This window comes from Artemia franciscana, unplaced genomic scaffold, assembly GCF_032884065.1.
Source record: "Artemia franciscana unplaced genomic scaffold, ASM3288406v1 Scaffold_296, whole genome shotgun sequence".
NCBI lineage: Eukaryota > Metazoa > Arthropoda > Branchiopoda > Anostraca > Artemiidae > Artemia > Artemia franciscana.
In genome coordinates, this window is record NW_027063679.1 from 106,733 (window position 1) to 131,126 (window position 24,394).

The following is a 24,394-nucleotide window of genomic DNA, read 5'->3' on the forward strand; positions in this document are numbered from 1 at the left end:
GTTTATCGCTTATTGCTTATTTTATTGCTATTGTTTATTGTATATTTTATTTTCTATTGTTTATTTTATTGCTATTGTTTATTGCTTATTACTTATTTTATTGCTATTGTTTATGTATATTTATTGCTTTATATATATTTATTGCTGAATTATCTGTAAAATGAGTATGGTCTTAGTCGCTTTAGAAGAGGCATGTCAAAAAAGGTCATTGTCCGAATGGTCAAACGTAGCACCAATTTGAGAGACTGTATCAAGGAGGAATAAATTTATCTACACAGCGCAGAAAAGAGAGTAATAGAATTGCAAACAACTATAATATTTTGAACAAAAATAAATCTATATCCGTTATATAAAGGCAACTCAGGAATACATACATTTTGGCATTCGGATTGGGGGGGGGTATTATAGATTTTAAATTAAAACCATGGAAGAATTTCTAACGTCTTCCAGACAACAGGGTGAGTTCGAAGGCAATAATCTCCAAGAAAATAATCAGTAACCCCCCCCCCAAATAAATAAAGAAAATGTCAAAAAAACAGAAGAAAAATAAGTCGCGTAGACAGACTTTCTGCCTACATTTTGCGTCTCATGCTCCACTCTGAAAATATTTACCTTTCAAAATTAAATTTTCAAAATTGCCAAATATACGGATGTCACAGAGCAGACACAATTTTGATTTAAAAATAGACAGCGTATAGCGTTTAAGTGAAAGTCCAAATTCTAAAAGCAAACCTAGCATTAAAAAACAGGGTTAAATTTTGAAAAGCAAAAAACCTAATATATTTTGAAAATCATATCCTCCCAATTATACACTGCATTTGAAATAAAAAAGTCAATTGTGACCAAAAAAAAAAACTTCAGCGCTAATAAACCTCCAAATAAAATACAGTAAATATACATTAAATACAGTAAAATACAGAATTGTTGACGGATTGGGAAACAAGTGACGATTATAGTGCCCGTAGTCATTTTAAGTGTTGCTTTACTAACACTCCGTGAAATCTTTTTAATTAGGTGGGAAATTTGAAAAGGGACTTAACCAGACTTCGGAAAAGCGTAAAAATAGAATGTAAAACTAAAAAAGGAAAGTCATTCGAAGTTAAATCTTAAATGAAAAAAAAGTAATTTTTGCTTCTGCAAAAAATTTGAATTTACCGCAAAAAATTTGAATTTTTAAGATTATATCTTAAAAAATTTGAATTTGTTTGAGGATTTTTGTTCAAAAGGAACTGGATCGAAAGAACCAATCGAAGGTGTTCAAACGGTTTTTGAATTTAATTACAAACATTTGCTAAGCAAATACAGAAAAAGTTACTTAATTACCCAATTATTTATGTTCAATTAAATTATGTTCATTAATTAATATGTTCATCAGAAATATTCTCTTTTACTCTGTAAAATGTTACCCACTTTTGCTTTTTGGCAGAGAAGGTATTTAAATATAATTGATATTTACCAGGATGGTTTCTATGAGCAGGATGTAGATCATCATCTGACGAAGACCCTTCGGATTCTGTTACAGCTTTACGGCGAGCTGAAAAATAATATATATATAAATTGAAACTCTCCAATTTAAAATCACATGTAAACAAATCAAGCCCTTTTTTCATAGCACACTCCTGACTTGTGCACTATTATACACCGTATATATTATTATATATTCTTAGTTATATTGTTTAATATTTATTAATTATTATTAATAATTATTAATAATGTAATAGTTATTATGTTAAATACAATTAAATTAATTAAATAAATACAATATAATTATATATTTAATATAAAATTATTATATCTTAATAATTATTAACTATAATAATCATAATTATATATTTTATTCTTAATATATAATTAATATGTAGATGTATTGTGCACTACTGATATTTATATGTGTGCACTATTGAGCACGCTACTGATATATGCTTAGCAAACTACTGAGAGCCCAATATTCATTAATTATTATTAATAATTTTTAATTATGTAATTGTTATTACATTAATTACAATTAAATTAATTAAATAAATAAATATAATATATATATATATAATAATAAATATAATAATATAAATATAAATAACAATAAATATATATATATATATATATATATATATATATATATATATATATATATATATATATATATATATATATATATATATATATATATATATTATTACATCTTAATAATTATTAAATTATAATAATTATAGTTATATATTTTATTCTTAATATATAATTAATATATAGATGTATTGTGTACTACTGATATTTATAAACGTGCACTATTGAGCACGCTACTAATGTATTCTTAGTAAACTACTGAGAGCCCAATATTTATTAATTATGATTAATAATTATTAATTATGTAATAGTTATCATATTAAATGCAATCGAATTCATTAAATAAATACAAAATAATTATATATTAAATGTTAAATTATTATATCTCAATAATTATTAAATTATAATAATTATAATTATATATTTTATTCTTAATATATAATTAATATGTAGATATATTGTGCACTACTGATATTTATATATGTGCACTATTGAGCACGCTAATGATATATGCTTAGCAAACTACTGAGAGCCCAATATTGATTAATTATGATTAATAATTATTAATTATGTAATAGTTATTACATTAAATGCAATCAAATTCATTAAATAAATACAATATAATTATATATTAAATTATTATATCTTAATAATTATTAAATTATAATAATTATAATTGTATATTTTTTATTCTTAATATATAATTAATATGTAGATGTATTGTGCACTACTGATATTTATATATGTGCACTATTGAGCACGCTAATGATATATGCTTAGCAAACTACTGAGAGCCCAATTTTTATTAATTATGATTAATAATTATTAATTATGTAATAGTTATTACATTAAATGCAATCAAATTCATTAAATAAATACAATATAATTATATATTAAATTATTATATCTTAATAATTATTAAATTATAATAATTATAATTATATATTTTATTCTTAATATATAATTAATATGTAGATGTATTGTGCACTACTGATATTTATATATGTGCACTATTGAGCACACTAATGATATATGCTTAGCAAACTACTGAGAGCCCAATATTGATTAATTATGATTAATAATTATTAATTATGTAATAGTTATTACATTAAATGCAATCAAATTCATTAAATAAATACAATATAATTATATATTAAATTATTATATCTTAATAATTATTAAATTATAATAATTATAATTGCATATTTTTTATTCTTAATATATAATTAATATGTAGATGTATTGTGCACTACTGATATTTATATATGTGCACTATTGAGCACGCTAATGATATATGCTTAGCAAACTACTGAGAGCCCAATATTGATTAATTATGATTAATAATTATTAATTATGTAATAGTTATTACATTAAATGCAATCAAATTCATTAAATAAATACAATATAATTATATATTAAATTATTATATCTTAATAATTATTAAATTATAATAATTATAATTATATATTTTATTCTTAATATATAATTAATATGTAGATGTATTGTGTACTACTGATACTTATATATGTGCACTATTGAACGAGCTACTGATATATTCTTAGCAAACTACTGAGAGCCCAATATTTATTAATTATTATTGATAATTATTAATTATATAATTGTTATTACATTGTATGCAATTTAATTAATTAAATAAATAAAATATAATTATACATTGAATATAAAATTATTATATCTTAATAATTATTAAATTATAATAATTATAATTATATATTTTATTCTTAATATATAATTAATATGTAGATGTACTGTGTACTACTGATATTTATATATGCGCACTATTGAACAAGCTACTGATATATTCTTAGCAAACTACTGAGAGCCCAATATAGCTAATATCCGATTAATACATTCAGAGGTCAAGCCATTTTTTAGGTGTTTCATAGTACCACTGGCGTAAATCGGGTGGAAGTGGACTATACCCCTGAAATTTTATGCCCCCCTCCTGTGTTAAAAATATTTTTGGGGTCTTTTCATTTATAAAAGAATTGAAAACCAAAGAAAAGAAAAATAAGAATGAAGTTTTATAAGAATAATAAAAATACTGGACGAAACAAAACGGATATTTTGAAAAAACAAATACCTCCACCGAAATTTTGATAATCGCATACATTGGGTGACTGGCTTGGCTTTTAAAATTTTAACTCAGCTAGTTTTTTATCTTATCCGTTTGTCATTTTTGATGGTTCTCTTTGTTGTTTAGGTTTTTAGCTTTTTAATTCTTCTAATTTTGGCTTTTATTTGTTTTTTGGTTACTTTCCATGTGGTTCGTTTTTATCCAATTTATTTGGTTCCCATTTTCGTTCAGAAAATGGGAACGTGTTTCTTACTAACTTTCGCTTGTAGCGCTGAAGAAGAGATGCGGTTGTCCTTTCGAAATGTGCGTTTCCTTTCGTCCAGAATTTTCATTGGCCTTATAAAACCAAATTAACGTTTTCTTTCCTTTATTTTTTCTATTCATTGTTATGGCACGTCAATGTGGTACGAAACTACCATTTTCATTGAAAAATTATAATTTTGTGAACTGACACTCAAGCAAACCGTGAGGTAATTTGGTCAAAATAAAAATAAAGCACAGTTTGGGCCGAACAATGGCCCAAAATCTCGGGATTTTGGGCCATTGTTCTTATAATTTATTTAAAAATTTTTTTCGTATTTTGACAAATTCATTCTCCCTCTCAAATATTTTCAATACAATTGTATCCTACGCTATCATAGGCAGTACTTTCTCTATCCCTGTTTTTTTTTTCTTTGGAGAACTCCACAATTCTCTTTAGAAGAAAATTGGACTCTCCAAAGTCTCGTGGAAACCGGAAAATGAAGAACGAAAGTCATGAAACCTGAAAAGGAAGAAAAAAGCAAGCAACTGAATGTCATTATTTGCACTAAATTGGTCATATTTGACTAAACTGGTAACAATTAAGGTCGGATAGGCTACTGTAACTCTTCAATAAAAAGTACATCATAATTTTGAATATGTTAAACTTTTTTTCCGGTAAAGATATATCCATTAAAAAAGACAATGCAACTAAAACGTCAAAACTAAGTATGGTAGATATGTTACGTTATTCGGTAGACAAGGGGGACGGAAAGCGTCCCTACCAAGGATGGTTTTCACAGCAAAGCATTAAATATCCCACTAGCAATTAGTTGAACTTGGGGGGGGGGGAAGAACCAGACTCTTACATTGTGCCAAATTCTATTCACTTTGGGCTTGGCACTGACAATAATTGCGATACTGTAATGACAATGATTTAAAAACAGTAGTTTAACTGCTTGAACTCTCGCTAAATATTAAGTTTATTGGACTAATTAAAGGGGAAGGGTCTAAAGCTTCAAAGAACCACGTAGATCCTTTCCAGTAAGGCGCAAATGACAGCAAGACAATTATTCAATAACGGTCGGATTGAACACGACATTTTGAATGAATACGACATAAAATAGCACGGGATTGCTGTTCCGATAAGATTGCTGTTCCATAAAATAGCACGGGATTGCTGTTCCGATTGCTGTTCCATAAAATAGCACGGGATTGCTGTTCCGATAAGATTGCTGTTCCATAAAATAGCACGGGATTGCTGTTCCGATTGCTGTTCCATAAAATAGCACGGGATTGCTGTTCCGATTGCTGTTCCATAAAATAGCACGGGATTGCTGTTCCGATTGCTGTTCCATAAAATAGCACGGGATTGCTATTCCGATAAGATTGCTGTTCCGATTGTTGTTCCATAAAATAGCACGGGATTGTTGTTCCGATAAGATTGCTGTTCCGATTGCTGTTCCATAAAATAGCACGGGATAGCTGTTCCGATTGCTGTTCCATAAAATAGCACGGGATTGCTGTTCCGATAAGATTGCTGTTCCGATTGCTGTTCCATAAAATAGCACGGGATTGCTGTTCCAATAAGATTGCTGTTCCATAAAATAGCACGGGATTGCTGTTGTGGAAGCACGGTGGATTGCTGTTCCGATTGGCCATACGGTGTCAGGTTTCATTTCAAGCTACCACGAAAGTGGGCGAAAAGCTTGCTTCCTGTATGTAAATAAAGAGCCAGCGACATTAACTGAAGTGTTGGTTGAGAAATCAACGTCAACATCAAACGTAAGTTCGACGCCCTATGCACTATCAAGAAATCTTGAGGATCGTTATCCTTTTCATGCCACTAGATAAAAAAAAATAAGTTTTTTTTTTACTGAAAGTAAAGTGCGACATTAAAATTTAAAACGAACAGAAATTACTCCGTATATGAAAGGGGCTGTCCTTCCTCAACACCCCGCTCTTCACGCTTAAGTTTTTTATTGTTTTAAAAAGTGTGAGTTAAAAAGTAAGAGTTGTGAGACAGAGTCAAATTTTAGCGTAAAGAGTGGGGCGTTGAGGAAGGGACAGCCCCTTTGACATATATATCTGTTCGTTTTAAATTTTAATGTCGCTCCTTGCTTACAGCTAACACTGCATGAATAATCAAAACAAAATTTGATTACTTATTTTACTTTTTCTAACTAATAATAACCTTATAGTAACCTAAGTTTGATTTTTGTTCCAATTATTCGGCACTCCTCCTCTATGGAAGATTCAAGATCTAGTCTTTGATCTCGTTGAGAGATAAGGTAGAATGAGCTTGAATTGAATTGCCACATAACTGGTGAATAATGGCCTATTATTTGTAGGCAACATGGCAAACATTGTTGCACTAGATAGTCAATAAAAGATCAGTAAAACCTACCGGAGCACTAAAGGCCGCTTAATTATAAACTCGTTTAAAAGTTTTAAAAGATACTTTAGCGTAAAGAGCGAGGTATTAAGAGGGGGTGACTCCCCTCATATATGTAATAATTTCTGTTCGTTTTAAGTTTTAATGTTGCTCCTCAGTTTTAGGTGGAAAAAACTTGTTCTTTTAAAAATTTTATTTCTCGAAATTTTTTCTTAAATACTGCTGGGAAATCCGGCTCCCTCTACACGGCAAATTCCCTTCCCCCATAAAAAATTTCTCCATGGAAAGATCCTCCTACGTAGCCTACCCCCCTCCACCACAAACATACGCGCTGAAAACTTCTATATACTTAGTTCATAACTTGCAGCTTTCCCCCGGGGGACTGCTTGGAGTTAAGTCATTCTCAAAGACATGGTTATTATACTTTTCGACTATGCTAACAAAAAAAATGACTATCTCAAAATTTTGATCGGGTGACTTTGGGGAGAAAATGAGCATGTGAGGGAGACTACCTGCCCTCTGATATTTTTTGTTACTTAAAAAGGACACTGAAACTTTTAATTTTCGATCAAATGAGTCCTCTTCCGCTTTCTACGATCACTGGTTCTATACGATCACCCCAGGGGAAAAAAAACCGAATAAACACGCATCCGTGATCTTTCTTCTGGCAAAAAATACGAAATTCCGAATTTTCGTACATGGGAGAGCACTCTACAGTACGGTTTTCTAGAATGCTGAATCTGATAGTATGATTTTCATTAAGATAGCTTGATTTTTTAGGGGTGTTTCCCCCCTTTTTCAAAACTATGGCAAATTTTTCAGGCTCGTAAACTTTGATGGGTGCCATTGAATTTTACACATTTTGAATAATCATCGAAATTCGAGACTTTTGGTGTATCTATTGTTATCTAGACGGTGTTTCCTAGAGTTGCGGTTGCTATTGAGCCACATCGCTCCTTACTTACTTAGTTATCACGAACTGTTTGATAAAATGGAAGGTAAGGAAATAGATAAACAAAACTGTAGGACGACAAATAAATATAGGCAAAAAGGTGTGCTTCATGCCCCGGAGTACTAATTGCAAAGGGCCCAGATGGTCCAAGATAATCAAGATTTTTCATACAGCGAATTATACAAACTCTGTCACCATATGCGTTTTTGGTTGTGGAGGAGGGTATCTAAGTATATTGTAGCGACCCGAAGTTATCTATACTTAGTAAACCATTGTCCTGACGTACATCTTCAATAAGTTTCAGGAGAAGCAATAGCTTTACTTAGAGGATGCATTTAATTAATTACCGCAACAGTGACACTGATCAAATAATAGGGATTGAGGGCTTTATTTAGCGTTCCATCTCGCCATCCTTTTTATAAATTGATCTAAAAACTAGTGAAAATAGTAGACCTGAAAAAAATAATAACAAAAAAATAAATAAAAAATAAAATGTACCTCTGGCCTTCGCCGGCTTCTTTTTTCCAGTAGTTGCTTTCTGTTGTGCTTGTGTCGCTTTTTGGCTCTGTGCAGCTTTAGTAGCTACACCTACTTCATCTATACCCTTTTCTCGAACTTCTTCCATTCTTTTTTCAAGTTCTTCCACAAGAAACTGAAAGATACCACCAAATATACCATATTAGAAAATTCGCTTTATCTATCCCAATTATTTGTTTTTTTTTAAATAAACTGTGTGTTTTTTCTTCAACAATTAATTAATTTACATAAAAAATTTTATTTACATAATTTTACACAATTAATATATATATATAAAATAACATCTCATCAAAACACTATAACTCGCACTAGTCCAGAAGTATTTAGCATCGATTACATCAATTTTAACTTTGGCAAGGATTTTTACATAAGCCAGGAAAGGATAAATAGTGCAGTACGTCTTTGGTATAAGGCTGTTTCAATGCCACGAGCGGAGACGCAAAAGGAAATTGGCAGATTTGCGCAATCATCTTTTTCCCCAATTAAGTAAAAAAACAAGTTTTTTCAACTGAAAGTAAGGAGCGATATTAAAACTTAAAACGAACAGAAATTACTTCGTATATGAAAAGGGCTGCTTCCTCATCAACGCCCCGCTCTTTACGCTAAAGTTTGACTCTTTCTCTCAGCTCTTCTTTTTAAAACAGTAAAAAACTTTAGCGTAAAGAGCGGGGCGTTGATGAGGAAGCAGCCCCTTTCATATACGAAGTAATTTCTGTTCGTTTTAAGTTTTAATATCGCTCCTTACTTTCAGTTGAAAAAACTTGTTTGTTTTTTTTATTTAATTTCTGAACGTTTTTGAATCAACACATGTTTTGATTTTGGCTCTCTGCAGAGGAATTTGCATATATATTTTTTTTTGGGTTATTATGGCTTTCTCATAATTTTGATCGAATGATTTTGAGAAAAAAAGAGCGGGGAGGAAGCCTAGTTGCCCTCCAATTTTTTGGTTAATTAAAAAGGCAACTAGAACTTTTAATTTTTTACGAATCTTTTTATTAGTAAAAGACATACGTAACTTATAAATTAGCTTACGTAAAGAATTTTTTATTCTCATGTTTTTATTACACATATGAGAGGGTTCGCCCCCTCGTCAGTACCTCTCTCTTTACACCAAATCTTAAATTTTGTCCCAATTCATTAAGAATGACCCCTGAATCACAAAAGCCGTAGAATAAATAGTTGACATTACTAAAAATACTTTAGCGTAAAGAGCGAGGTATTAGGAGGAGGTGAGCCCCTCACATGGGTAATAATTTCTGTTCGTTTTTAGTTTTAATGCTGCTCCTTACTTCCAGCTGAAAAAAACTTTTTCATATTTATTTTTTCATTGTTTTTTTTTTAAATAATGCTAGTAAATCCTGCGCTCCCTTCATGGAAATTTTCTTCCCCCATGACAAATTCCTCGATGGAAAGTTCCCCCAGTATATCCCCCTCTTCTCAACCCCTCCCCCCAACCGAAAAATCCTCCTGAAAACACCTGTACACTTCCCAATAACCATTTCTATATGTAAGCACCGGTCAAAGTTTGTAGCTTGTAGCCCCTCCCTCGGGGACTGTGGAGGAGTAAGTCGTCTCCAAAGACATAGTTATAAGGTTTTTCGACTACGCTGAATAAAATGGCTATCTCAGAATTTTGATCCGTTGAATTTGGGATAATAATTAGCGTGGGAGGGGGCCTAGGTGCCCTCCAATTTTTTTGGTCACTTAAAAAGGGCACTAGAACCTTTCATTTCCGTTAGAATGAGCCCTCTCGCAACATTCTAGGACAACTGGGTCGATACGATCACCTCTGGGGAAAAAAAAACAAAAAAAAAAACAAATAAACACGCATCCGTGATCTGCCTTCTGGCAAAAAATACAAAATTCTACATTTTTGTAGATAGGAGCTTGAAACTTCTACAGTAGGATTCTCTGATATGCTGAATCTGATGGTGTAATTTTCGTTAAGATTCGATGACTTTTAGGGGGTATTTCCCCCTATTTTCTAAAATAACGCAAATTTTCTCAGGCTCGTAACTTTTGATGCGGAAGACTAAACTTGATGAAACTTATATATTTAAAATCAGCATTAAAATACGATTCTTTTGATGTAGCTATTGGTATCAAAATTCCATATTTAGAGTTTTGGTTTCTATTGAGCCGGGTCGCTCCTTACTACAGTTCGTTACCACGAACTGTTTGATGTCATGACAATTCTCTGAAAGGGAACCATATTTTTGAACTTTATAGGTGATACATTATTCTTCTGAAATTAATATAATATTAATAGAATAATATAATGTTAATAGTATATAATAATGAATAGTAATATAATAATTAAAAGTATATTAATTATATAATATATAATATATAATATATATTATATATAATATATAATACATAATTATTATAAATTATATAATAATTAATTATATAATAGTATAATAATATAATATAATAATTAGTAGATGATATATAATATAATTAAAATATATAATATTAATTAATATTAATAGATATAGATATAATAGATATTAATAGATAAAGTAGATATTAAGCGAAACACACAGAGGATATTGTCAGCCAAGATTAAAAAGAGTAAATCCAACACATGGTAAAAATAAAAAGCATGACAGAGAGCATTGTTTAACAGTATGACTTATGTTAATTTTGACAGGAACTAGATACTGCTTAACCTCAACTGGCATCCATAACTTCATGAACTTCATCAACATCTAGAACTTTATGGACCTAACTTCATGAACATGAACATGGCATCCATAACTTCATAAACATGAACATATGCAACGGCTTTCATCGTGGTAGAGCCAATCACAGTCTCAGAGCGAACCAAACAGGCAGAAGCCTCAATGCGGGTTCATATCGTTCTTCATGACTGAAGCCCAATCTTTCCTCTGGTCCCTAGGTCTATGTTTCTAGTTTTCAAGTGGTTGTGCTTTAACAGTGGACTCTAAAAACAGTTACAGATGTCCTTTTTGGATACTCGTCCTACAGGAAGATCCCTGGTAAATCTTTGACGGATGCCAGACATAGCCTCGAAACCTCTAAAATTCTTTTTTTGTTCTCCTTTTCTATACGTAAGCACATGATAGGCGGGATGACCAAGAATAAATTGTTTCATTGCAAGTTTTAGCTCAGCATTAAGGCTAGGTTAAGCTTTCAATAAAAATGGGGATCCAATTTTAGCAAAATTTGAATTTCCTTACTTTCTGAACAAATACACCCAGCGACATTACTCTATCTGTCGGAGCATTGTAGAACATAAATATACTCTTAAAAATTCCGTACATTTTTTTTAAGCTGAATATACTGCCCAAAGATCGACACTCGCTAATAACTAAATGCACTCATAAACAAACAAAATAATTAAAAAGGTATCATTCTTGACCGCCCTTATATATACCTGGTGCAAAGACACAAATAACATATTTCAAGGTTACATAGAAAGGGTCTTTTTCTTTTGGTTTTATTGTTTGTTCTAAGGTTTAGTTTTTTATAACGTCCTGTGGACTTTTATCTGTATCTTTTATTCTGCGCTGAAGCGGTCGGGGATCTCGATCAAAATATTTGCAAATCTTTCTTCTATTTTTCACTGGCTGTTTTATCCTCGTTTTTTCTTCTTTGCGAATTTTTTCTTCGTTTGTCTAAAACATCAAAATAAAAACACAACTACACTTGAAGCGAAATGCGTCCTGCACAGTGCATACAGTAAAAATGCCACGCTTTAAATTACAGATTCAATTCATTCGTTAAAATACAAACGGCGAAACTCGAAATATCTTGTTGGGGTAGAAAGCCATTTCTCTATGATTGTATTGATAGCTCAGTTCAGAATTTTCAACACAGGCTATGAACTGCTATAGCGTATGAACTTGCGTTTGTGCTAAAAAAAAAAAAAAAAACAAGAAAAAAACAAAGACGAATGAAATTACATAAAACACAAAAACTGACAGTTTTTGCGTGAAAACATAGATGTGTGAGCCCAGCGTGGTAGCTTATATACCACATGAAATCTCACCTTAACTTCAGGCTTAGCCAGCTTCTTAGCATTTTGGAGCATCTGAGTGAAATATTCGAATACTTTCTCTTCTTGTAGTTTGTCGACCAGAAACTGGAAGTTTTCCTTAAAAAAAAAAAGAAAAATGCAAGACATTAAACAATTAAAAAACTAAAAAAATATTAATATTGCTAATTAGTTAGTAATCATTACTGATATTTACCGACATTACTAACACAACGTTAAAATTGATTGAACATAGGTGCTTGTAACAAATTATCCATGAATTATGCCAAGCAATATTCCCATGGGGATGGAAAGGAAAAGAACAAACACTTCCCATTCGTTTTAAAAGGATTCACGTGACTAACCTTAAAGATGATTTTATTCTTTCCCTCTGAATATATGTGTGCGAATATATATATAGGTTGGTTGGAATAGAAACTTAAATCACCATTCCTCTGATGCTAGGGAAACTATAAAAAAAATGTTTGGATTTATCTCAACGACTGTCAGCCATAGCTTCTGGTTTGATACCCATTCTACACTCAACACCTGAAAGGCTTCCGATTGTTTTTTGAGCTGCTGGAGAATAGATTCTATATCTTGTACTAAAAATAGTATCTTGTACTCTTGAAAAAAAGTATCTTGAACTCTTGTACTATTTCTTGTTTGTTTTTTTTTGTTTTTTTTTAGGTGCTGGAGAACAGATTCTATATCTTGTACTAAAAGTAGTATCTTGTACTCTTGAAAAAAAGTATCTTGCACTCTTGCACTATATCTTGTTTTTTGAGCTGCTGGAGAACAGATTCTATATCTTGTACTAAAAGTAGTATCTTGTACTCTTGAAAAAAGTATCTTGTACTCTTGTACTATATCTTGTTTTTTGAGCTGCTGGAGAACAGATTCTATATCTTGTACTAAAAGTAGTATCTTGTACTCTTGAAAAAAAGTATCTCGTACTCTTGTACTATATCTTGTTTTTTGAGCTGCTGGAGAACAGATTCTATATTTTGTACATTCATCTTTGGCTACTCAAGGAAAATTAGGCACTAAACTAATTGAAATTCATTCTCAATAAAAATGATGATCCCGATTATATTCTCTAATCAAATGAAACGATGACAGTAGTCATCGGTGTACATACACAAAGATTTACAGGATTATAAATCAAAGAATTTTTTACGGGTGAATTGTCTGATTATACAAAGGAAGTATACCACGACCAGAGAGCAGAATTATTCAAAATGAAGGAAATGAGCGGTAAGGCTGAAACCATTCCGTAAGAAACTACATTATAAAGATCTTTTTCCATTTAGTATCGTTTTCGCGCTCGTTCAAACGATCTACATGGAGACTCAATACACTCTTTGTTGGTTATCAACACATAGTCCAATTTAATCCTAAGCGAAACGTTAAAACCTCTTCCGAGAGGAAAATTACCCTATCCGACTGTGTTTCCTCTGTATTTACCCTCTGTGTTTCCAAAGATCTCTACATTCATTCCAATTCAGCACAAACAGACAGGTAGGATGTTGGAGTTAACCCAGACCGCTACATTTGGGTAGCATCATCCCATCCATGAATTTTTACTGCCATTAACTGAGTAAAAAAAATAGGCTGATACTAGAATCCATGTTCATTTGCATTGGTGTTGCCTATCATTGGCTGATAATTTCCTCTTTTCTTATAGACTCTGTCCGTAATGGTCGTTCTCCAAGTAAAACTAGTGGATGTCTCAAGGATCTATCAAGGGATCTATCTAGGATCTATCAAGTGGATGTCTCAAGGATCTATCAAGTATACCAGAAACTGTCTGGCTGATTAGCCCATCCAATCAAGCTAAGCAACTTGAAAAAATTTATTTGAAAACAACTTTTCCAATTAAAAATCTAACGAACCGTATTATTGATGAAACCAGTCTTGGCAAATGGCGGTGTAATATTTGTGGAAAGATTGAAAATTCTTGTTATCTACTACAACTGCATAATCCCACACATGAATTTTTACTCCTATTAATTGAGTAAAAAAACTACTGATACAATCTAATTGTATCAGCTTAATACTTATTGTGGAGCATTCCAACAGGACCATTAAAAAATCTTTTATCACGTTTTTATTGGAATAACCTTGTGAGTAGGTAGATTGCCTAAGCAATAGAAAAAACATTGAACAGGGTCCTTTGACCAGAAAACTCAGACAATCTAAATGAATTTTTGGAGAAATGGGGAAAAAAATGGTGTTAAATGAAGCTATATGATAAGCAACTAGCACAAGTCAAAAAAATCGAGCAGATGACAAAGACAATGGCGCTAAGTGAAGCTACATGGATGGACAAGAAACTAGTACCATCACATTTTTTTTTTATAAAATTGAAAAAAAGCGCTTTATGTTGCTTGAAACAAAGATCTGACAAACCTTCGGCGTATTGCAGTTGTTTTTCATTAAATAAATTGCTACCCCTATTAAAAATAATATGAAAAAAACTTCGTTTTCTTAAAGAGTTAAAGAGGCTGCGTACCAAAGTCGAACCTTAAAACGTACAGGAATTAGAAGAGGCAGTTGGGGGGCTGCCGCCCCCCAAACCCCCAGCTTTTAAAGACTCTTTTGTACAGGTTTTTTGTTTTTTTGCTAACCCCCCGCTCTTGCCTTCGGAAAGGCCCTCTTTTAATTAACAAAAAATTGAAATGAATGAATAATGGAATAACTTCGAAAAATGTTAAACACAAGAGGACAGGAGAACCATTGCGCCGAAACTAGTAATTAGTAACAATGAAGTCCCCCCACAAAAAAAAAACCTGTACAAAAGAGTCTTTAAAAGCTGGGGGTTTGGTTCTAATTCCTGTACGTTTTAAGGTTCGACTTTGGGACGCAGCCTCTTTAACTCTTTAAGAAAACGATGTTTTTTTCATATTATTTCTGTACGTTTTTCTACAATCCATGGTGGATGTAATTTAATAATTCCTATACTCCTCGTACAGGAATTAGGAGAGGAACTTGGGTGGCTGCCGCCCCCCCCCCCGCTTTTAAATCATTGTATAAAATAGAAAAAAAAATAGATAGAATGACCGAAATGTTTCTTTTGCTCATAAGAAGCTAATATTCTGTTATCTTTCAAATGATAAGCTGTCCAGGTGTTATCAAAATTTTTTTGATGTTGTGAAAAAAAACCGCCCGTAAGGGACTTGAACCCTTGACCCGAGGATTAAAAGTCCCACGGTCTACCGACTGAGCTAATCACTTGCATGTGTGTAAATATAACTTCTCAATAACTTTTAAAAATTTCAAATTAACATGGGCTCTTATGGAGAGAAATGCGTTAATTAATTAGCTAATGCGTGGTTTCTGGAAAACAGGGAAGGAGTTATCGGATCGAGCTGAAATTTCGCGGATAAGCTCCTGGCCCGTAGGGGACCTTAACTTGTGAATTTCAGCCCGATCGGACAACGTTAAAGGGGGGGGGGGTTGGAGGGTCAAAACTTTCGGGGGGTTAAGATTTTCCTACGAAACTTTCCAGGAAAATTACTCGGAGAATTCCGCATCGAATGAGTCTTCGTACACCCAGATCCGACGTCGGATGTGACCTGTAGGCGTCTAGGAAAAAAAAGAACATGAATTTTAAGTGGCTATGCGTGGTTTCTGGAAAACAGGGAAGGAGTTATCGGATCGAGCTGAAATTTCGCGGATAAGCTCCTGGGCCCTAGGGGACCTTAACTTGTGAATTTCAGCCCGATCGAACAACGTTAAAGGGGGGCTGGGGTTGACGGGTCGAAACTTTCGGCCAGATTTTCCCCATGAAGGAAAAGTTGGAGGGGGATGAAATTTTGCAGGTTTCTTAGTTGGAGCTCGGGCTACGAAATGCATCCCTCCCCATCCCTCTGCGACCACTGGAACCAAAGATCGCTTAACATTGTCGTGTGTCGCCTCTTTATAGAGGCACGAGTGTGCCTCCTTGATAGGAGAAAATGTTACTTATGATCCGAATAAATTTACTTTACAGTTGCTAAAAATAAATGGTTTTTGGCGCTGATGCTGGACAACCAGTTAAGATTAGGCCCTCATTCAAGCATGTTTGTTGTACTTCAAATAAGGAAGGTACTCCTTTCCTTTTGTTTTTCCTTCTCTTCTTTTGCAATTTTTTTGGAAATAATGGCTTACTTCTCTCCTCGTTGATTGTTCATTTCTTTTTCTTTTTTTTTTATCTCAGAACTCTTTCAGAACCTTTTTAATACATAGCAAAACCTCAGAGACTCCATCGAAACCATTTTCCCCCAGCCCCAATCTCAAACTCACTCCTCCCCCAAGTATATTGCCTCGGTCCCCCCAGTCGTAAAACAAAACAAGGCAGATTTTCCAAAACCCTAAAGTAGATCCATCCTCCTGCGCAGGTATTTATGTAAAAGATATTACCTGAGCAAAAACTAAAAGACTAAAAAAAAGCATCTAAAAATTTAAACAAAATAAAATCACTGCAAATAAAAAAAAAAAAAACATTAGAACGGATAAAAGTAAAGTCACAGTGAAAAAGGAAGTCAAAATTAAATGGACAGAACAAAAAAAACATAAAACGGATAAAAGCGAAGTCACAATGAAAAATGAAGTCAAAATTAAATGAACAGAACATTTGTGTTGTTTATGGCTGAATCACTGAATGTATACAAGGCTGATACAGAAGAAACTTTTAAAATTATTCTGACATTAAAAAATTGATAGCACTCGTGTGGAGCATTTTTGTGAAGAACAGAAAATTGCATCCATTCCCTCAACAAAGAATTGGGAGAACTAGTTTCTTTTGGTTATGTAACTTCATAGTTCTACGTGGAAATGCTAACGAAAATGTAATATTGCCTATAAACCACTAATTTTGAAACGACAAAAAAAATGTTAGAAAACCATGGTTTTCTGGTATGAATAGACGCAAGAAAGATGTTAACTATTCGTAACATATTCGTTAAGATGGATTTAAAGCTAAAACCCCACAGTTGATTCAGGAACGCCCCGACGTGGCATCCATGTAGATTTTCTACAAGTACATGTATAACCCTCCATCAGAGGAGCTATCAAAGCTCGTTCCTAATAGAACAAAGTGATTGCGTCCAACTTACCGATATATATATATATATATATATATATATATATATATATATATATATATATATATATATATATATATATATATATATATATATATATATATATATATATATATATATATACATATATATATATATATATATATATATATATATATATATATATATATATATATATATATATATATAAATATATATATATATATATATATATATATATATATATATATATATATATATATATTAAAGATCCTACCGTTATCATAAAATAACGATCCTAAGATGGAATGCAACGTAAACCTCAAATGAATGATCAATTAAAATACATATATTCTTTAAGACGGATCTTAACGTTAGCATCAAATAAATGATTATTGGAAATACAGATATTCGTTAACATGGACCTTAATGTTACCGTAAAATAACGACCTTAAGATAGTCTTTCCCAGAAAGACTAAAAGAAGCTCGTGTATTACCTCTTCACAAAGAAAAGTAAAAAAAAATGACCCAACCAATTACCGACCTTTATTCATTCTTCTTTTTTTTGCAAAATTTATGAGAAGGTACTTCATAAACGAATGTATAACTATCTTCAAGAGCAGTACATACTTTGCGAAACGCAGTTCCGTTTTCTGAAAGGACTTTCAACGGATCTAGATATCCTAAAGTTAGGTGATTGGGTAAATGATGCATTTCATAAAGGCCTAATTTCTCCAGGATTATTTTTAGATATTAAAAAGGCATTCGATACTATTGACCATGATAAGTTGTTGTATATTCTTGAATCAAATGGGATAGATAAAGTAGCTTTAAAATGGTTTGATTCGTATTCAATCAATAGAACACAAGTCCTGCATAATTCAAACGTAACATCTGAGAATCATTTTATAACATGTGGAGTCCCGTGAGGATCAATATTGGGACCCCTGCTTTTTCTTATTTATGTTGACCAAATAAAATATTATTTAACTGAAGCTAACATAATACTATACATTTTTGTTTGTTGCATCTGAAAGTCTTCTTTCTTTGTTTAAAAAAAATGGAAACCGTGAATTTGTGTCATGACTGGATTCGAATTATTTAACGCTTAATTACAGTAAGACAAGAGTCAAAATTGTTGATATCTGGGTTTTATAGTTGGTGAGAATGTTTCATGGAAATAACATACAAAGTTACTTGGTAATAAATTTTCAAGGTTTCAAATTTTCAATCTGCCACCTTAAATTCCGTTTTCCTAAGAAACTACTAAAAATGATTGATCATTCTATTTTCCATCCTCATTTGTCTTATGGGTGTTCCAAATAGGCAAGTAATTTTATTTCTTGTTATAAAAGAGTACAAATCATCCAAAATGAAGCAATTCAAATTGTATCTCCGGTTCAACATACATATAATATCAACCTTCAATTCAAAATTGCTAGGATATTTGACGTGTCGAAGACTCGAGATTTCCGGATCGCAAGTTTTGCTTTAAATAATCTCCTTCCGTCAGCATTCCAAAATATGTTCAAAATAAATCTAGATCTGCATTATAAATAAATAAAAATTGTAACAAAATGACATTATAAAATGTCGGCAAAATAAATCTAGATCTGCATTATTACGACACCCTCCGTTGTTGTGACATCGTCCAAGAAGCGCCCTAAGCAAAAAGAGCTTATTTTATTATTAGACTTTTTTGCGCCAAATATTGGGAATCTACAATCATTCGATATCCGGAATTCAAATAATCTTACTTCGTTCAAGCGACCAGTGAAGGATGATTGCAAGAAAATCGTTTAGTGTTCTCTTCATTTAGACCCTCCCCACCCCGTTTTTTTTTTTGTCTAGTTTCCTGTTTCCATAATTTCTCCTCTTTTTATGCAAAGTTATAACTTAGGTTATTTTTTCCTTTCCTTTTTTTTCTTCTTTCCTTTTTTCCTCTTTCTTTTTTTTAGTGTTCAGTTGGTTTATTGCGTTTGCTGTTTAATTAATATTGGTTATTTCCCTGCCCTAGCCAAGCACTCATTTCGTGCTTTTCTGGCTGGAATGTCATATTTTGAAGTTTTTTTGCGTTAAATAAATAAATATGGAATGGAATGGAACTTCACGTAAACCTCAAAGGAATTATTAATGAAAATACAAATATTCGTTAAGTTGAGACTTAACGTTATCGTAAAAAAACGATCCTAAAATGAAACAAAAATTAAACCTAAAATGATAAAAAATGTAAATACAGATATTCGTTAAGATGGATTTTAACGTTATTGCAAAATAGAATCCTAATATAAAACGAAAAATAGCTTAAAATCAATAGAAATACCTGCACTTTTCGGAGACTTCTATCAGTGCATGACAGAAGACTGATACAATAAGCCAAATCTCTCCATTGTCTTTCCATCCGAGCAACACTTAGCCTATACAGCAGCTTTTCAACCAATGAATCACTCTGCCTTTCTTTCTGAATTAGGCCTATAATGAAACTTAAAACAGTCTGAAAATCATCTTCAGGAACACCAGCATCTGGATCTGACATACGTGATATGATGTCTGGCATCACATTGTAAAGTGAATTCCCCTTTTGAGCCAACTCAGTGAAGAAAAGCTTACTTAAACCAGATATTTTAGAATCAGTGTCAATTATACACATAGCCATATCAGAGATTTGGCCTTTTACCTTGACCATGTCATTAAGTATTAGGTGAGTCAAAACTGTCAATGTAGTTTTCCGTACATAATTTGAGTTATCACGAAGTCGCGCGTAGATACGTGGCGTCCATGGTTCAATCAGGTTGGGGAAGCGAAAACTCATATCTCCTAATGCGATAATTATATTGCCACGAATTGTAGGTTCTGTTGTACGCTCAAGTATAGTAAACAGAAGCTGCAAGTGAAGATCACAAAATTTCGATGAAACTAGCATACACTTGGCTAGGCTTAAGGTTGCAGATGTACGCAAATCTATATCAGAATATTTCCCAGGATTTAAACAAACTTGAACCAATAATGCCATTCCTTTACCAAGGATGGAATCCCCAAGTACCACTTCATTCTCACAAACAGCTCTTATGAATTCTGCTTCAGCATCGTCGGCCACAGCTCCCATTATTTCATCTTCATCTTCCTAAATAAAATTCAAGTTGAAAAGAAACAAGTTATAATGAATATGAGGCATTCTTATCATAAAATCCTTACACAGTCTTAATAAAGCACGAACAATCTACATTAAAACTAAATTCGGAATCAAGTGTAATATTTGAAAAAATCCCTTTATCCTCATGAAAATTTCCAAAACTTTTATTTCTCACCTCATCCCGAATTTTAATTTTAAAAAAATTTGAGACATTTTATTAATAATAATGGATCAAAAGACAAAAAAGGAGGCTTTGAAATATTTCTTACCAAATTCCTTCTCTAAACATCAGCAAGTCTAAGGATAAACCTGCGTCTAAAAAAAATAAAATTAAATGCCCCTTCTAACAAAAAGAAGACTCCGAAAGAAGACTCCTAACATTAAAAGACTCCAAAAAAGGAGGTGTAGAGACATTTCCTACCAAATTCCTTCTCTAAACATCAGCAAGTCTAAGAATAAACCTGCGTCTAAAAAAATAAAATTAAATGCCCCTTCTAACAAAAATTAAACTCCGAAAGAAGACTCATATCATAAAAAGACTCCAAAAAAGGAGGTTTAGAGACATTTCCTACCAAATCCCTTCTTTAAGCATCAGCGAGTCTAAGCGTAAACCTGCGTCTAGTAAAAAAAAATTAATGCCCTTTCTAACCAAAATTACAACAAGAGGGGGCAGGAATTTCAAGAAATCTTTTCCTCATAGACTTTAGTCCCATTTTTAGTCATGTCAATAAAACTTGAATATCTAAGCAATTTTAAAGACTCCAAAAGAAGGAGGCATAGAGACATTTCCTACCAAATTCCTTATCTAAACATCAGCGAGTCTAAGCGTAAACCTGCGTCTAGTAAAATAAAATTAATGCTCTTTCTAGCCAAAATTACAACAAGAGGGGCAGGAATTTCAAAAAATCTCTTCCTCATAAACTTTAGTCCCATTTTTAGGAAATTAAACTAACGAAAATTAAACTCCAAAAGAAGACTCCTAACGAAAAAAGAATCCAAAAAAGGAGGTTTAGAGACATTTCCTACCAAATTCCTTCTCTAAGCATCAGCGAGTCTAAGCGTACACCTGCGTCTAGTAAAATAAAATTAATGCCCTTTCTAACCAAAATTACAACAAGAGGGGCAGGAATTTCAAAAAATCTTTTCCTTATAAATTTTAGTCCCATTTTTAGTCATCTCAATAAAATTTGAATATCTAAGCAATTTTGAAGACTCCAAAAGAAGGAGACTTAGAGACATTTCCTACCAAATTCCTTCTCTAAACAACAGCGAGTCTAAGCGTAAGCGTCCTTCTTGTAAAACAAAATTAATGGCCCTTCAACTCAAGATTGTAACTACAGGGATAGATTTCAAGTCCCTTTTTCCCAAATAAAACGATCTTTATTTTTAATCCCATCTCTATCAATTTGTTATAATTATCTATCCGTAGAATTCACTAACATTAATCCATGCATACGAGAAGAAATTGACACAATGTGTGTATCAATTGTCGCAAGTCAACTCCCCCAAAAAATGGGGCTTATGCCTATTCTATCAATAATCACGAACCCCTTCTTGAAATGAGAAATAGAACGTTTAGGAGATCTAGGTAGATTATACTATAAGATTCAGTGATAGATAATAGGTATAGATGGAGAACATAAGAAGATATATAAGGTAGATAAATAAGTGATAGATAAGGTCACCCATGCATCCTTATTTTTCGATAATCTTGAGCGGTAATTAGAGTGATGTGAGAGCCCCTGAAGAAATTGTGATTCCATAATTGGAAATAGGCCTATACTAATGGAAGAATGGAATGATGGCTAATTGAAATGAATGACAATAGCGAAAATTGCATCCATGTTTCTTCTCCAGACTGCATAAGCCGCAGCCATAAAACCAAGTCAAAGAGCCTCCTACTAAAGCCAATTGCCCGTCCATTCTTTGGTTTTTGGGCGGTTTTCCCTTGCATTCATCTCTTGTTTCTTCTTTAATTTCTCTTTCTTAAAATTCTGGTTTTTATCTTTTTTTCTCACATTTTCTCTTTCTTTCCAATAATGAAAATAAGATAATTGAAAAAACACACCTACAAGCAAAACTCGTTGAATTTACAATTTATGTAACTAAAAAACAAACAACAGTACCAGTGTACCACTATTTTACAGTACCAAGGGCAGTTGAAATGAGACACGACCTTTCTAAATATATATATATATATTTCATTTTCACAGATCAATGCGACAACACTTACGAAAATGAGGTACTGGCCTACATACTTAATAATTTTGAAATGACAAAAAAAAAAATAGAAAATTACTTAGAAAATGGGTCAAGAGAGGAGTAAAGGTTTTATTTAGGTGTATTTGGCAATTCAAAGATATATCTTTCATTATCTTTCAGTAGAAAATTACTTAGAAAATGGGTCAAGAGAGGAGTAAAGGTTTTATTTAGGTGTATTTGGCAATTCAAAGATATATCTTTCAAATATAAAGCAAAAAACTATAAGTTATAATGAAAAACCGACATTCAATTTGCTTAAAAAGTATTTTCAAAATGAGCATAAAACACAAATTTATGAAAACTGCAAATTTTGGGCGAAAAACAACTTCGCCCAAACAAATTTTGGGCGAAAAATAACGAAAAAAAAGACTTCTTACATCAGAACGCTAAGTTCGAAATCAAATACCCCTAATTTGGGTTGCTCGAGTTGGTTCTACCTAAAACAGCAGATGTTTTTTTGCTATGGAATATAGTCACTAGCAGTCATTATCTTTACTCCACTGACCGACAGAGTGAGTGGAACCTGAATATTATTTTAATTTGTATTATGAAAAGTAGATTGACCAAGTACGAGAGTGGAGCCCGCTCCAAAATCTAAAATTTTATTGAATTAATTGGTACGTCTTATTCACATTATAAAAGAATATGTTCTTACACCCCCCCCCAAAAAAAAAAAACGTTTCCGTTTGATCTAAGGATCTTGATTACAATAAAAGCATGGCTTCTAGAAAAAATCTTATTATACTTGCAAATATAGTAAAATAAGTTGCACAAAAAACTTTCTTAAACCAAACAAACATTTTTTTCAAACTCCAAAAACGACACTTCACAAACACACAAGCAAACGAGGAAAGTTTACAATGAAGAAGTTTTAATTGATTGTTGAACTCAATAAGGAAACTCATTGAAAATTAAACAGTTATTGAGTTCATTGGGAGCAATATATTCCGCTCCTCCTTAAGCGGTTCATAGCAAGTTTGATCCTCTCTGGTAGGAGACGGTCGAGAGTAGGGTTAGGTGGAGGGGGGGTAATATAGCTTTTTAGAGAGGGTAAGAAAAGTAGAGCTCAGAGTTTTTTTGTCAATTACTGGTGGGATTATCAGGAAAAACTATAAAAACTAAAAAATAAGATACTAAAAGCATACAGTTTAGTTTCTTAGAGAGAGGGAGGGGGGCTCAGAGATTCATTTTCCATTACTTTACATTATAAAGCCCCTGTTTGATGAGTGATCATATAAAAAGGAATTATGTTTTGTTATAACGATTTCGGTCTTTTAATACATTAAATTCCGCATTTCTTTGCATTATTTTTTTTTTTACATTTTATTTTTCTACATTATTTTTTTTATATTCCACAGTATAGTGTCTCGCCATTTGTTAACAAATTTTAGGATGAGGCGTTAAAATTCCAGAGAAAGCATTTATGCACTTGTTTAAGCATACAAGTCCTTTTATACGTGGAATTATGGATGACACGGTGGGTCTTATGACAGATGAGTATGAAGAGTCGAGTGAGTTGCAACAAGAATGGGTGGAAATTTTAGGTTTGATCAAAGTTGGCTGGACAGTATACTGAGAGGAGAGTCTTTAGCGAGTGTGGAAGGATTAACACGATTTTTTAGACTTGCAATAGAACGTAGAAACAGA

At 32.2% G+C, this 24,394-nt stretch overlaps 1 protein-coding gene across 1 annotated transcript in view; it reads right to left on the reverse strand.

The window, feature by feature from the left end:
• Positions 1-24,394, reverse strand: part of LOC136043094 (condensin complex subunit 1-like) — a 125,749-nt gene that overhangs the window by 18,514 nt on the left and 82,841 nt on the right. The window contains exons 15-18 of the mRNA XM_065728027.1: positions 19,676-20,476; positions 12,302-12,406; positions 8,245-8,398; positions 1,457-1,534 (exon numbers count right to left, since the gene is read on the reverse strand). Coding sequence (XP_065584099.1) covers positions 1,457-1,534; positions 8,245-8,398; positions 12,302-12,406; positions 19,676-20,476 — 1,138 coding nt within the window. The remainder of the gene's footprint in view (positions 1-1,456; positions 1,535-8,244; positions 8,399-12,301; positions 12,407-19,675; positions 20,477-24,394) is intronic.